The sequence below is a fragment of the Eurypyga helias genome, unplaced genomic scaffold (assembly GCF_000690775.1).
Source record: "Eurypyga helias isolate BGI_N326 unplaced genomic scaffold, ASM69077v1 scaffold29746, whole genome shotgun sequence".
Taxonomy (NCBI): Eukaryota; Metazoa; Chordata; class Aves; order Eurypygiformes; family Eurypygidae; genus Eurypyga; species Eurypyga helias.
The window spans coordinates 33,155-49,550 of NW_010257745.1; the positions used below are offsets into that span (position 1 = coordinate 33,155).

General features: G+C 44.2%; 1 protein-coding gene across 4 annotated transcripts; it reads right to left on the bottom strand.

Moving 5' to 3' along the window:
• Nucleotides 1-4,171: 4,171 nt before the first annotated feature.
• Nucleotides 4,172-13,946, bottom strand: NFYA (nuclear transcription factor Y, alpha). Of its 4 annotated transcripts, none has more exons than XM_010154145.1 (9): nucleotides 13,824-13,898; nucleotides 12,069-12,152; nucleotides 9,677-9,823; nucleotides 8,233-8,364; nucleotides 7,503-7,608; nucleotides 6,833-6,999; nucleotides 5,792-5,965; nucleotides 5,414-5,515; nucleotides 4,172-4,614 (listed from the first exon to the last, which is right to left on the bottom strand). In XM_010154145.1, exons 1-9 carry the CDS (start codon nucleotides 13,896-13,898, stop codon nucleotides 4,561-4,563), a joined length of 1,041 nt encoding a protein of 346 aa, XP_010152447.1. In that variant the 3' UTR covers nucleotides 4,172-4,560. The 4 variants fall into 4 exon arrangements, with proteins under 4 accessions (XP_010152447.1, XP_010152446.1, XP_010152448.1 ...); XM_010154144.1 differs by having other exon boundaries at nucleotides 12,069-12,155; XM_010154146.1 differs by lacking the exon at nucleotides 12,069-12,152.
• Nucleotides 13,947-16,396: the final 2,450 nt, after the last annotated feature.

The window sequence follows — 16,396 nt, forward strand, 5'->3', positions numbered from 1 at the left end:
CGCATGGCCTTTCAGGGGCAGTTAGTGCAATGGATCCTGCAGCAAGCGTGCAGAAACTGAAGTATCATTGGATATCCAGGAACTGGGACACAGTGTGACCTCAGGGCGTATTTCTCTTCATTATTAGAACAGTAATTTTATCTTTCCAACAGTATTTGCAGTCCATCTTCTTTCCTCCCAGCCCAGACGCACCGGGCATTTTCCCAGTGCTCAAAGGACACCCAGAGGCAATGCTGGCCAGCTCGAAGCAGCCTTCCTTCCCTCCCCCAGCTTAGTGAGGCTGTTTCCCAGCTCCAGGAGGCTCGCTTCCCTGGGCTCAGAGCGGAGGGAGGACCTTCTCCCGCAGCCCAGCTCCTCCTAGCAAAGCACCCGAGAGCCGCCATCCTGAGGCACTACCTCAGGCTGTGAGGAAGCGGGAGGCCCTCTCCACCAGCCAATCTGAGGCGTCCCAGAGCAACACCCATCCAATGAGCACCCACGGTGGGTCGCCCCAGCTCCCCTCAGCCAATCAGCTTCCAGTACTCACCCGCAGCCAGGCCCCCAGGGCGCGCGGAACAGTCCCCTCAGGCAGCAAGGTGGCGGGAAGGGCATGGAAGGGAAGATGGACACCAGGGCGGCAGGGACGCCCAGCCTTCACCAGGGGCAGGAAGGCTCGCCAGCTGCCTAGGCATTTCTCCGCAGTGCTAGCACTGCCTGTCCTCACCATTCTGTCACGGCTGCCTGACTGAAAAGAGCCAAAGGTCTGAAAACCAGACAATAATCACAGAATCCCAGACTGGTTTGGGTGGGAAGGGACCTTAAGGACCATCTAGTCCCACCCCTTGCCATGGGCAGGGACACCTTCCATAGCCCAGGTTGCTCCAAGCCTCATCCAGCCTGGCCTTGGACACTCCCAGGGATGGGGCATCCACAGCTTCTCTGGGCAACCTGTCCCAGTGCTCCCCACCCTCTGCGGGAAGAATTCCTGCCTGATATCCAATCTAAACCTCCTCACTTTCAATTTAAACCCGTTACCCCTTGTCCTGTCACTACAGGCCCTTGTAAAAAGTCCCCCCACAGCTTTCCTGTAGGCACCCTACAAGGAAAGACCCAAAGTTTGTTCTCGGTTTATAAATTTTTATTAGCTGGATAGTGTACACAGTACTTACAATTGCATCTATTAAAGACCAAAATACACTTGAAAAAATGCATCATATAAAAAAAATTATAAACTTTTAACTATATACAAACTTTGCCTCACGTTATGTTACTCTCAGTACCCTCCCACACCCATTCCCAAAGAAAAGCTTTCCTCCCCTCCCCCCTCCCCCTGCCTTTTTAACATGCAAGGCCTTAAAGCCATTTAGCATCACTTGAGGACCTTTTTTTTTTTTGATAAAACTGTTTTTTGATCGGTTTGCCACTCCAGTGCTCTCTGGGTCAATCGACCACGTTTCTCGGTCTCCCTGAGCCTCTCCACTTCTCTTTTACACGCTCCCAAAGTGGAGTTTTCGCACAAGTGCAGCCAATGCAGGAAGAATTCTTTAATTACCAGAGAGGTTTGAACTTGATGACGTCTCCAATTTAAGGAGTTTACCCAGGAAAAGAAAGCAGACTTTTTTGGTAACATGGTGTTCACCGATAACTCCAATCTCACCAAGCAAACGCTACTTTTAGAAGTGAATACACATAACCCAAAGCAAATGAAAAATATGACTGTAGCACTCAGGCCTTCACATCACTATTTAAAGTATTAACGATAAGACTTTCTATAGAACACAAATCCATAGGTTTTAATACACATTCTACAACAACGGATCCGAGAACCTATATACGAAGGGCTTATTGGGAAAAAAGTTCTAGCTGTTTGGAAGAAGTTTACAAGTTCTTTAAGAAAAGAAGGAATTACTCATGAAAAAAACCCAAATGGCCTATGTCGGAGCAATAATCTTGCTCCCCTAACTTCCAGCTCTCAGAGGTGGTTCTCCAGGACAGAGATGAGCCATCAGGCGACGGGCAGAATCGTTATGGAGAGGCTGTCTTACTCCAGCACAGAAATATTCCTCCAGCACTGACAAAATGTACAAGTGCTCTGAAAAAAATATTTACAATAACGCTGCAAATTCAACTAAAGCAAATCTCTTGTTATTCCTTCACAGAGAGCACTATGTATTTCCTGAATTGGGTGACCTCACAAGTGCCAGGTGAGGATTCCGGTCGCCAACTGAAGAAAATAAGCACCATGCTGGAATTGGCCAAGTATTTTAAGGCGGAAGCAAGCAAAGGCACCAGAGATGCCGCCAATACGATGGAGGTAAACAAATGCCTGTGGAATCATTAGGAACAAAGCCTCATTTGTGAGCAGAGCGTTGGATTACTAACATAATTTAAGACAAAACTGAAAAGAAGAGGCTTTATTTGTACATCAAGAAGGGGGCCGCTTCCTCCCACAGCAGCAGGTGTCACTGTGCGTGGAATGGTTTCTCTCAGCTTCAGTTCTCCATGTCAGCTGTGGGAGGGTAAGAACACGGAACTGGACTCCATTTAGACAATCCAGCTGCCTGAATACAAATACAAATCTGCATTTCTGCGTTGTTCTTTGACTGGCTATGTACCTCCACACACGGCTGACCTAAATGTTGTCATCCTCAGTATCCAGAGGGGCGTACTCTTCCTCCCAGATTGCCTGCTAACATTTCTCCACATTTCTGCTCTTTCCTCTTGCATTCCTTCCCACCTTCTCCTACTTTTAGGCCTAGTATTTTTCTCTTTTATCCAAAGTAAATAGAATTTTAAAGGCTCTTTCATTTTTTATCATGCCAGTCTTCTACAAGTGGCTTAGCTGTCTTCCATTTGCATTTAGTCATAAGCTTTTAGTAAATGGGAATAACACAGAAGGGCGATAATACAGGTTGTATTTTTCAAATTTACTTTTTTTGTCACTTGAAAACAGAGTTTTCAAACCAGTCTCTCCTCTCCACGGATGCTTTCCTCCAAAACACCCCACCCCCTGCTACTTTATTCAGGTTCATCATCACCTGCCCCTGTGACAATGCCTGGCAGTACTTCCAGTCCCACACGTAGCTGCCACGACGCAGCTTTATGTCTGACCGAACACACAAACGGACAGAAACGGGACTACGGCACACAGGTGGTGTACGCAGAGCCTGTCAAACCCATTCAAGATGGGAGGAGACAGGCACGGGAAGATGCAAGTCTCACCTGCTAAAACACTTCTGAACTACAGCTTCCATCGCCAAATTTCAGAGCAGTAAAAATGGACCAAGTTTAAAATCTGTAATGAGCTATGGAATTAAAGATAAAGATATGTTTTGTCAAGATGCTCAGCTAGAAGCCAGCTACAGGTCATTTTAAAAAATCCTTTTTTTAAATGTAAGTACTCCTCTTTCATTAAGTGCCACTTCTTTTTAATTAAAGAGGATAGTCATTAAAAAGCCTGAAAGGTTCATCAATATCTACCTTCATTTGTTTAACAGTCCTTCAAGTTACACCAGGATGAGCTGAGTTGAGCTGCCCTACGCTTCTGCTGTCATGAAACAATCCCTCACTGCGCAGGAGAGAGCTGTAGAACTGGTTTGGAACAGCCATCAGGAAACACCATCCCAAAGATGGTCAAGTGCTGTCACTCCGAGCTGGCAGATCTGACGTCTTTTGGAGGAGCCACGCACTGGACTGGCAAGTGTAGAAGGAAGATTAAAAAAAGAAATCCTCTGAAAGAGACTCACTCAGAAGTTTAAATAATTTTTATGCTAGCATCCATTCTTCTTCCAAAGCAACAACTACCGGCAATAAACATACCAAAAAACACCAAGAGATTGCTTTAACTATTTAAATCCTTACCCCCACATCACCCTCTCCCCTCTTACTTCTCAGAACGGATACACAATACATCAAGTCCTGCGATGATCTTGAAATGTTTCTATCAGCGTGACTGGATGGCTGAGCCTTCCCTCCCCAGGGAAGAGCTTGCTGTTTACACACTGTACAAGGTGGAACTTGAAAGAACTCCCTTCAGTTTCTGCCGTACAGATGCAACAACAGGGAACAGTTCAGCTGACAGTCAAGTCCAAAGGTGTAAGGAGTAGATGCAAAGAACAAGTCTCTGTCAGGAAAACAAAGGACTGGGTTGTAGCCACGTCGGTGCTGGTCGCTGTAACTTGGAAGGGCCATAACTCCAAGAGGTCTCTGCTGGCCCTGCTGCAGCACACTTATTGCTGATCACCATGTCAGTGGCACACTCTCGCCCCGTGGCCAATCTTAATGCAAGAGATGTTTAAAGAAAATAAAACAAAACAAAGGCATGAGCAGTCAGACTCTGAAATCCCTGCGCTGGATCAGAAGAGTGTCCCAAGAAAGTCGTTAAGTTTCTTATTTGTTGAGTCGACTGCAGTTAAAATCTCGACCACACGCTGTAAACGTGGTGCTTGTGCTGTAGAAAAGGACAGGCTGTGATATGGCGATTGTCCCACTGACCGACTCGCTTGATACGCCGGAAAGGTAGAACAGGCTTGCAGAAGGGACGGGGATTCTGATCAGTTATCTGTTTCCTTTAAGCAGTGGTTAGGAGACTCTGATCATCTGTGTCATTGCTTCTTCATTGGTCTGAGTCGGATCCTACAGATTCAAAATACATACCACCTTTAATCTCAACATTTTCAGAAAGAATCCCGCACAGCTCTACCAAGAGGAGACGCTTGTGCCCCCTCCCTTCATCCCTAAATGTGTGGCGTTGTTCCTGGGCTTTACAGGTCACGATAAGACAACGGGATACACAAATCCTCCTAGTGCCCAGTAACGCGCTGTTTCTGGTAGTAAGGAAGGCCTGGCACTGGTGTAGTATTTGGGAAGAACTCCACTTCAGAAAGAGAAATACTTCTCTGCTAAAGCGCCACGACTGCTTTAAAGCACTAACCAACAACAGAACTTTCTAGTTCTGCTCTACTGTGTCCCTTCCTTTGAAGGTCTGTCTTGCACTTTTAAGGTAAATCAATATGCAGCTAACAATCAGACAGTCCCATTTTTAATCTTCCAGCAGGTGTACGATAAGGTGCCTGCCTCTACCTTTAATTCATGTCCTAAACGAATAGTTTTGGTATGCAAGCAGGAAGGCTGTGAAGACTAAATTTCTTAGCACAAACAAGTACAAACATTCTGTTTGTAAAACAAAGCGCGTACTCTTCTGTCAACATTACTGTGATTTAACTACTCAAGGCAAACAGACGCTTGGTCTCTGCAAGAAGTGAGACAGAACCTTTCTTACAAGGCCTGAAACTAAGTTCAAAGGCAGAGAGGGACAAAGGTCAGCAGCCTGGCCCAGAAACGAGCAAACAAAGCCGGACAAAAGCACCTCCAAAGCGTATCCTGAAGAACTGGAAGTGGCAGTTGTCCAAGGACCAGACAAAATTCTACTTACCTGCATATGAGGGCTGTCTTTTTCCTTTGGTGAGAAGAAACGGCCACCTTCTCCCCGCTTCCTGGCCATGGCATGACGATGCCGAGATTCATGCAAGTATTTCTGCAACGATAAGAAGTGGGCAATGAGAGAGCAGCCTACTGCGTCTCGTTCAGTGTTTACAGTACGGCTCCATATACATCCAAGCTTTAAAAGCATGCAAAGGAAGCAGGACAGCCACCAAGGGACATACAAAAATGACTCTGACGTAGCTTATGGAAAAAAAGAATAATAATAATTGCAGAACACTAAGATTCCAGTCCTCGTTTTCCAGCACAGGCAGTTTTCTGTGCCTTTCTCATCAAGCAACCCCATATTAGAGCCGAGCTATAGTCTCACCCTTCTTTCTTTGGGAATTTTTCCCTCCGCTTCAAGCTTAGCACGTGCCTGCCTCCTCTTCAGGATCCGGTGATACTGCTTGGCGTTTACGTAAAGGGGCTCCTCTTCCAGCATTTCTGCTCCAGGCAAAGGTATTCTCTGGATAGCTGGTACCGACCCGGCTCCAGGTACCATCTGTAAAGAGAAAAATATGCTTTTAGAATGTGTAGCTCAAAACACAAAGCGAATGCATAAAAAGTAATCTAAAAAACAAAGTTAAAATGGAAAATGTTTGGTTTTGTTCAGATAATGCACATTCTGAAATTGAAAAGAACTGCAGAACAAATTTAAACAAATCAATTACACATCAGTCGTGCTTGGGGTTTTTTTCTGATTAGGGTAAAATTTCAATACAATATATAATTCTATGACCATGTCACTGCTTGTTGTTCAATTAAGCACCCCAGCCATGCCCACCGCGTCCCTTTCTTTTTGCTTATCACTTATTTAATTGGCATGACAATGTCAAAGCAGTTATTAAGCAAATATTACTTGTAGAGGTGCTGACATCTAGTGGGGAGGGCAGGAAAATGCAAGTTAAAAGGCATCACGGAAGAAAAAAGAATTGGCTGAGAAAGTTCTCTGATGCATTACAGGAAAAATACTAAGGGATCCTCAAGAAACGCATTAGTTGATTCAATTTTTCTAAACCTCGTCTTGTTAACAGCTTATTTTACTGTAAGCAGTTAACAGTTTATTTCATTACAAGCTTTTATTTTGTTTAACATCTTATTTTATTATAAGCAGTTAACAGCTTATTTGAATTTCAGTTTTTAGGTTTCTGAACCCAATAATCTGCCAAGGGAGAAAGAAAGTACAGAACACAGAGATTGCAATAGGACACAGGCCATTAAAACTGAAAACACTGTTTAAACTTTAAACTAATGGTAGCTACGGAGAAAACGGACCATATTAAGGTGACATGAATCTCAGACAACAGTTTCTGTAGAGACATCTTAAACCTCAACCTTTAGAAACAACAGTGGAAAGTTAAATACATACCATAACCATTCCACCTGAATTGACAACATTTCCAGCAACTGGCAGCGTCACTGTGACAGTCCCTTGTCCACTACTGGTTGTATTAGTGTTGGCTCCCGTTTGGACAATCTGCGCTCCAGCCAAACTGGCTGCTGGAATGGTGATCATGCCTGTAACAGGGACTGTAACTTTAAGAAAACACAAAAGAAAAGAAAAGAAAAAAACAAACCAAAAACACGCACACAAAAAAGAAGGGAACACCATTAGTCCCACTTCTCTATTTTACTCATTCATCCTTCCATAACATGCAGAAAGGTTCAGAAAAGCATTGCAAGTTATAACAAAATTCCAATCCCTCGTCCTCCCACTTCCCAGTTTTTGCATTTGTATTTGCCCAGTAAGCGCAGTGTCAGCTAAGAGATCACGTACTCTCAGGTGTAAAAGCAAACTTAAGCGTTTCTACTTTAACAGCCCCTGCCAAAGGAAAGAACCATTTTTATTTTCCCGGGGAAAGAAGCACAGAGGGAATCCTGTGCAACAACATTGCCACCTCTCCTTCCGTTCACTCTGCCCACAGGCTGGACCGCAGCACGAACCAGCACTGCAGCTCGCTCCGTGTTTCCTCTGACAGTAACGACAGGGCTAGTGAAAAGACACCGAGAACCCCCACTCTTCACACCCAAGGCCATACCTTGTTGAAGAATGGTGCCATCAGCATTGACTGGCTGATAGACTATGGTCTGGCCTTCAGCTGCTTGCGCTACCTGTTGTCCTTGAACCGCTATTTGTTGCTGGGTCTAAACAAAACAGAGAACACAGTAACTTTACTTTTCAAATCTCACAATTCCTGAATTAACACATGGTGCTTAAGGTGTTTCAGGCATCTATTTCTTTTGCTTTACTACCAGCATCAAGAAATAGGATGGAGCACAAACCAACTGAACTGTAGCTAAAACACCTAAAGCACGTCACATACGTTTTCTATCAGTGTAGTATTTAACATGGAAAGAAACAAGTTCTAGGTTTCCTGGCTCACTATGAATATGTTAAAGGAAGAACGATTCTGCTCAGAAATTTAATTTTGGTCCTAAATAAAAGAATCAGCAGAAAACACAGGTGTGACTAGACTACTTCACAAAATGGCGCAAGTATGAAATTACCAATACTTGATGTTTTCAGATTTCAACAAATAAGACAAAAACAACCATGAAGCAATAAAATACAGAAACACAATGGATAAAGACATGCAATCTACTACTTCTGCCCCAGAGTTACGTATGAAAAGACTACAAAAATATGAAATTTATTCTCGAGTTCTCCTCAATATTAATAATTCCTCCTTTTTTTACTTAACCACACCTTAAGCCATTGTTTCTCTTCCTATTTCTCTCAAGAAAACCCTTTCATGCTGGTGCAGTTACCTGTGTCTGGCCAGCAGTAACTGCAGTCTGTGGCTGCTGTATAATGATCTGCTGGGTCTGGCCCTGCTGCCCCTGTACCTGCACAGCCTGCCCACCTTGAATCTGAATCTGACCTGGCTGGACCAACTGAATCTGTGGAAGAAAGAGTCAGAAAGGAACATTAACTACGCCTCTTATTTCTCCCTCCTTGGCCTCAGCATTACCAAATCATCTCTGAGGATGATTTAGTGTTGCAAAGAAAAAGAAAGTACTGATTCTTCTCTTTTTCCATTTTAAAATGAAGAGGTTTACTTTACTCCTCCTGGTGACACAGCAGTCATCACCATACAGAACAAAGGAAACATAACATGCTGGTGTCATTAATCCCTAGCAGTTCTCCACTGCTTACACAATAAAACCATCAAAAGAAATAAATTATTCACATGAAACTGGGAAGAATAACGGTCAGGTGAAAGAGAAAAAGAGGACTAAGATTTCGGGTATCTGTAGAGTATTAAATAACCAGCACACAGAATTACTCCCAGATATACCTAAGTTGTCTTCAGCTTTGCAGAGAAGTCTTTCCACCAATGTGGAATATTTCTTAGTTTAGAAAAGAGGAACTGGAATACAGTTTGAAGCGTGTGCTTATAACAATCCAAGTTATGGATTTTCCTCCAACAACCAGACTGTGAAGAACCTAACACAAAACATTGTGTTTTCAACAAATTAAAAAAAAAAAACCCCACTAAATAAACCTCTCGAGACACTGAGACATCACGTGTCTTCCTGGACTGTGCTGAACTTGAGTCCTAAACCCCATTCTCAAATCACTAGAACACTTTTTGTGCCACTGTTACAGTTCTTCCCTTTGCTTCTGAAGAACACACTTTGATCAGCTGCTTAAATTAAAAAAAAAAGTCTTTTAGACAAATATTTCCAAAGAATTGCTTCTAACATAATCCATCTTCTATACCTTCTACAGTATTACCTTCTGTGCAACAGAAATGAATTTCTGTGCAACAGAAATTCAGCTTCAGCCATCACATATTAGGTGAACTCAAGAACAAGAGTTATTTTCAAGAAGCTTTCTTCAATTAAAAAAAAAAAAATCAAACCAAAACTTCCTTCTGAGCCATAAATTGAGTAGGCACCTGATCAACAGCAAAACAGCAAGGGCCAGTTAAACTAAAAACCAAACCAACCCCCAGACCAACTCCAGCTATATTTTAACAGACTTCATTTAAAAGGTTTGCACCATCCCATACAATACAAAAGTCAAATACACAAAGAATTTTCACTGCATTCTTAACAGGCAGCTCCCTGCCCGATCCATGGCTGGAGAACAACCAACCTTGGCCGGTTTAATTTTAAGAATGCTGCAGCTAACGTACTATCTGACAAAGGGCGAACATCACAGTTTGTTCTCTGCAGTTTATTTTACATAAAATAAGGGTTATCTCACCTGCTGCAGCCCCTGGGTTCCAGACACCGGGACTTGCATGATTGTCTGGCTCTGGCCCCCAGGCACAGCCTGCACCATGATCGGCTGGCCAGTGGATGTGATCAGCTGACCTCCGCTCACTTGTACCATCAGTGGTTGACCCTGGACCTAGGAAACAGGAGAAAAAACAAACAGAACAATGAAAAAGTCTGGCAACACGAAACCAGAAACTGAAGCGGCTACCACATGCGGCTAAATGCTTACCCATTTCAACGCGGTGACCAGAGAAACTGAGCAACAGTCACTAACCCGGGTTCAGAACCAGCATCAAACAGCTTTAGTTTCTCAAACTCTTTTTCCATGAGGTGCTACTGGGTTTAGTAAATTATCTCTTTTCTGTTACAGTCTGAACAAAACTTCCAAGTCTAATCGCAATAAAGCATGAAAAGCACAGCCAAATTTTCCAGACACAATAACTATCTTCATGCACAGCCTGAGAGCAAAGTGTAATAAAAGAAACTTCATTATCCACATCACTATTACTAATCTTTAATTGGGGTTCCTAATGAGAAAAAGCACTAAATAAGCAATTCTGAGGTAGCTTCAACTCTCTCCGATTACATGCCTACATTTCCATTTCCTGACCCATATAGAGCCTGCGATGTTCTTAGGGAATCTTGTCATGGTTATTAAGTGAAATTATGAATGTAACAACACAAGATGTAGCTCAGTAAAGAACGGTGAAAGAAAATGAGCAGCAGCCACTTCTTGGCCCAACAAGGCTTACAGAGGATTTATAAATGAGGCGTAAAGTCTCTGGACTCAGGGACCAGGTATGGCTCTGCTCACCAGGCCAATGAGAAGAAAAGCAAGGGGAAAACCTCTCTCTTTAAACACCCTTACCCAGTAAGGCCCCAAACTCCTCGAAACCTATCTTTGAGAAGAGCGCACCTCTGCGGCTTAAATGTGAAAGGAGTCTTACAACCTGGGTGATCACCCTTTACCCCTCTTGCTTAGACACAAGAGCAATGCAACATGATAAAGTATCTCTGAGCTCTTGGCTTTTCTGCCTGTAAACTGCAAGGATCTCCACAGGGAATGCTCACTCTTCAGCCACTGTAACATTCCAGGCTAAACATCACTACGGATTTGCAGCACATACTGAACTACCTAAAAAAAGCTTCACTTGGCATAGTTCAAATACCTTAGTGAATTATAGCACATCCATGGAAACAACCACGGTTGTACCTCAGTGATCAACGCCCTACAGAGGCTATCGTGACTTTACAGGTGACCTAACACCCCCGTGGCACTGTTCTGTGCCTCAGCCTTGTAACTATCACATAAAAGTCCCTAAAAAGTCGATAGTGCTTGTTTTGAATTCCAACAGAGAGAGAAAGATAAGCATGCTCAAAGAAGCGCAGCCATCAGTACAATATCCAACAAGCAGAAAGAGAAATGACACATTCCGGGGCTCTTGTTAATGTATTAGAGCAAGCCAAAACAGAAAAAAATAGAAGGAGGACACACATGATGATGACCAGGCCACAGTGACCCAAAGCAATTCAAGTCAGCCAGCTTTTCGTGTATTAACTCTGAACATAAAAAATGCTGTGTTCACCTTTACACCTGGCAAGGCCATCCCAGCCTCTGGAACTCTCCTCTTCTGAAGAATTAAAACCCACACAAAACCAAAATACCGAATGAACACCACACTACTGAAGTGCTACAGCTATCTGGGGCTTATCAACCCCTGTAAAAGCCTCCTACGAAGAGCCTGGGGAGGCTTTGAAGGGAATACTTCATGTGGAAAGAAACCAGGGTTTGAAACAACCTCGTGTTTCTTTCCCATCTGTGAGGCATTTACTGGTAGGACACATACTTCTCCTGGGTCTCCCTGTGTTGTTCACACGTAATTAAGAAATCGGATCTCTCAATCCCAGGGAGGCCAATACTGTCCCCAGGTGCCCTTTTTAATCACAGATGAACAGGTTTCACTCTTCAGGCTGGTGGGTCACCCACCATCTCTCTGTCTTTCTTTCCTGTAGTGAAAACAGAATCACTTACAGTGGGTATTGCAAACCTCATCTCCCTGAAACTAGAGGAATTCCCTGGATTGTATCTCTTGACTGTTACTTCCTCATCTTAGCGTTCTTTCCTTTCAAGTCCCACTTCAACCACTATTCCCTTTCAGAATTACAGCAGCAGGAAAAATTCCGGCGTGCACCTGAGATCCAATGACAAGCTCTAACCCCACGCTCTCCATGGAAAACCTTCAGCTAGCGTGAAGCAGAGATACTACCGCTAACAAATTTTCCTGCTCCTATCAAACCCTGGAAAAAACACAGCATTAGATATGTGGCGATGGTGAGAGTCATGCAGTGCTCACAAACACGATTAGAGAGATCACCACTACCTGGAGGGTCTGGACTTGCTGGCCTGAGGCGGATGCCACCTGGGCCTCAGTCTGCAGTTGGACAGCAGTGACACCACCCTGCTGCTGGGAATAGGAACAGGAATAGCTTGAAACATGGAAATGCACAGCTCTGACAAGAGATGACGACACTTTGCTGGAAGAGGGTGATTTAAAATTCATATGCACTGCTCTGGGAACATAAGGAATGTGAATACGCCAAGCAAACCTAAGAACGGAATACCAACAAAACCACATGATACTGACGTCAAGGCTTCCATATCCCAACCAAAAGTCACTTAAAAGGACACGAGAGATCATTCTGCAGAACTGAAAATCTCAGCTTCACTGTTTTAGACTGCTACCTTTCTGCAAAATGTTTCCTTTCGCTGCCCAGGTTTCTTACTGTGAAGAGGCTTCAGCTTTTGTCAGCCTTGCTGGTTACAATCAAGGCCATAAATTCCTTTCTGCTCAGTACAGCAGCACAGATGACTACAATATAGGCTTCCCCCATGTCACCCCTGCATCAATGTCTTCCACCTTGAAGGACAATCTTGAGAGGTTGCATGAGCACTTAAATCTAAAAGCCTTTTCTATCTTTAGCCTCTTTAGTAAGAGTCCCAAAATAATCTACGTTAACTGTGTTAGCATTTTGGGACGTGAAGGACATCTCACTACTAAAAGCTCTACTCCAACAAGCCTATTAAAATAAATGATTTCAGAAAAATATTTTATGTCCAATACAATGCTTTTATATTTGAAAGTCCTTCAGAGCATATACTAAAAATTAAATAAGCCAAGCTATGGTTTTTCCTCCTTTTTACCTCCAAAGTGTCAATAAAGCAAAATAAATTTTTGTTTACCTGTTGGAAGCAGGCATTTTTGATAATTCTTAATACATAATGTTTTAACCTCAAGTACAATGTTGCTCTGACTGAAACATTCGGCTTCAACTAAACTCAAGGGAAAAAGCCAGTCCCTGCTACCAAACAGGCTGATGACAAAGCAAAGAGTATTTCACTGCAAACATAACCCAGGAGCTTGTTCATTTCCATGACAAATGTAAGAAACTCCTCTTGCCTCCAACGAACAGCAGCACAGCTTGTCTGAAAACGCATTGCTATATCCGAATGGGGGAAGCTTAAAGACGGCAAAAACCTAGAAGCCTTTAAAAACCCCCAGCCCTACTCAACTGCACATTACGAAGAGAACTGGAAACTTCTTTCTGGAACGGGTGAATTCCTCCAAAGCTACACGTTTTGTTGCAATTCCCGTACCGTGTGTTCGTTGTGATCCACCTGGAGTTCTAAACCAAGGATCTCAATAAATACTTCTTTTGGGAAAGCTGGATAAGATCTCGGTGGGCTGGAACAAAACCTATCACAACACTGGGGGGAATTGACCTTGTTCCTTGTGTGACTATTTGGATTACCATCCCGTTTATTCCATTTTCAGGGAGCATTTGTTCCTTCCCTCCTGTCACTACCAGTTTGCAAACTCCCTATTACAGTGAAATTTGTTAACTTGTACAGCTGCAACTTCATTAATTTAATTTCATAATAGTATAGTTTTAAAAACATATTTAGTCTGACTTCAGTCCACATCTGACCACTGCTCAGGTGACAGAAGTCAGGTAAACACAGACCCAGGCAGTACCATGAAGCATCTTGCTGGTTCTGCGAAACTCTGAAACGTACAAACGGATCTGTAACTCAGCACTGGCGATGCCAGCTCACCCGTTATCACCTTCCATACCTGCTGCTGAATCTGTCCAGCCTGCACAACGATCTGCTCCGTGGAACTGTTATTATTCGCGGTGTACTGCTCCATAGCGATGCAGTTCCAACGCGGTCAAAGGCCCACCTCAGCCTGGGTATCTGGCAAGACAAGAAGAACCCCTGTGATTTTTGTCCCACGATGGGTATTGTCTTACCGTAGCTGAAAAGCAAACCACCTGCTGACACCAAGGTCAGAATCACACAGCAAGAGCTGCTGTTTAATCAACACCTCATTCATAATGTCACCTCACTTCGAGTAGCAAAACTAGAATTGTAATTTCAAGAACACATAACACGACCAAGAACCGAAAAGCATCTCAATCCTGCCGTTATCTTCAGCCAATCACACAGTGGCTATGAACCCATTTCTCTTCCTGTTTTACCCCCCAAGTCTGTGTAGTCTGGGCTATGGATGGACTGCTGCCTACACCGCACCTTGGTGAAAGAGAGGGATATTATCTCTACAAACCCTCGCAAAATACAAGGTTTAGGTGTCAAACTGAACATTTCAGGAATTCAACAAAGCTGAGTGAAACTGTCTCTCCTTCCCCAAGTATGCAGCACTCCCTCCTTACAGCTTTCTTCTCTTCCTTCCATGTATTCTGAAAACAGCCAGCAGACTTCTCCCTGCTTCCATCCTTTGTGCCTCTCACTCCTCCGACCCTCGCCTCCGCACAAGAACATACCGTTGAAATACAATACCCAGTTCCATTACCTCCTTCTCCCTCAACAAGGGAAGGATTCTTAATTTTAACGAGGTATTTGATTTATGCTGTGACTGAGCAAGTACCTGCTACGTGACTGAAAAAGCAGCCTATAACTTTAATCTTTGAAGTGTAATGGGACAAATAACCCAGGCTCCTTCAGTTTTCAAAGAAACACACGCAAAATTTAGTCACAACTGTAACAGTCGGTGTGGTGCACACTGTAATGACACCTCTCGCACCTCCTGCTCTTTAAAGCATCCTCTGCATTTCAGTGCCTTGTATTTACCTTAAGAACCCTTTTTCACCAACTTACTCCTCAGCGTGATCCAAGAAAACCTGCGATGACTTCGGATTTGGTTGCTTTCAACACAAAACCTCACTTACCTACAAAAACTAACGATCAACCAGGTCGCATCATGACAGACCAGAACCACGCTCTCTACATCCTCAGCCATAATGACGCAAGAACCTTCCCAGTCCCTGCCAGATCTTTTGTTCAAACTAAGGATGTTATGACACTAACCCTGGCGATCACAAAGATAATCTGACTCAGCTCTGAAAGGCACATTTTGCTGCAATTTTAACTCTATCCTTGGCCCATTCAGTAAGGGTTTTTCACAGCCTGACAGGAGAAAAGAAGAGAAAATACTCTCCCTGAAGATGATGCTGTCTACCCAGGTTCTCACTTCAATTTTGCACTGTATACTTAATTTCTGCCTTAAATGCTTGTGGGCCTGTCAGAGAACAGCTCCCACGTTTCACTCTCAGGGAAGTGTTTCAGTAGCAAGCCCAGGGTGCCAGTAAACCGTATCTGCCAAAGTCCTCCCGCTTCTTTAATGCCACAACCAACAATCAAGCACATTTCTGCTTGGGAATGCTTCTTCACAGAGCCCCGTATCAAGCCCCTGTCTCATTTATTTAAAACATTAGCAGCATTGTAATCCTAACTCCGCACCAGCTGTGGCTAACCAGCTACAAACAGCAGAATTTTGACGTGCTGGATCATAGTCCTCCAAGGGATTATTTCAAACCCTTCATTAAAACACAGAGCAGCAGCGTTACTGTATTAAATTTTAAAGATCACTGACCACTGACATGCTCCTCCCATGGCTGATCTCACCAGCCAGCTCCTCCTCACCAGGCCCTTGGCTGCACCGAAAACGACTTACGTTCTAGCAGTATATATTCATACACACACACATAAGGCTATAGAAGCTACATCAGCAAGTTCTCCTGGCAAATAAGCTACGCCAAGAACAAACCAGTGTGATAAACTGTGCTAGGGCTCGAGCCAGCTCGAAAACATCGTTTCGAGACATGCTGCGCCCTGAAGCAACCTTACAAATTTGGCCAAAGTTTCCAGGGTGCGGGGCAGCCTGGGTGATGGTTGCCCAAGGACACCAGTAGACGGCCACCCACATGGCAAAGCCACGGACGGGATTTAACCAAACAGCACTGACAGGCCACGGCCTTTTCTCCCACTGTTCGACAGAGGAAAACACGTGGTACCCTGATTTCGTTTCCGACCTCCTTATCAGATTTGCAAGTCAGGGAGTTCATCCAGGGACGTTTTTATTTTATTGCGGAAAGCCTCGGACCTGGGGTTTCCCCAGCGGGCAGTGCACGCCCGGCGGGGGAGGCAATGCCCTGCTGCTCACGGAGTGAAGCAAGGAAGCACCGGGGCGCCCCGCTCCCCCAAAAAAGGGCAGTTTCTCCTCACGGAGGAGCACGTGGCCGGCGACATTTGGCGTCCAGGTGCGTTCAGGGACGGGGAACGCCCACAACCGCTTCACCGGCACGCTGGCAGCCCGGGAGGAAGGGGGCACGGTGGGGCAGCGGCGTG

Coding starts and splice junctions, on each gene's coding strand:
- NFYA (XM_010154144.1), bottom strand. CDS start 13,898: ATGGAGCAGTACACCGCGAATAATAACAGTTCCACGGAGCAGATCGTT. Junction 9,824..12,068: donor AAGTCCAGACCCTCCAGGTA/GTGGTGATCTCT, acceptor CCTGTTTCCTAG/GTCCAGGGTCAACCACTGAT. Junction 8,365..9,676: donor GAACCCAGGGGCTGCAGCAG/GTGAGATAACCC, acceptor TTTCTTCCACAG/ATTCAGTTGGTCCAGCCAGG.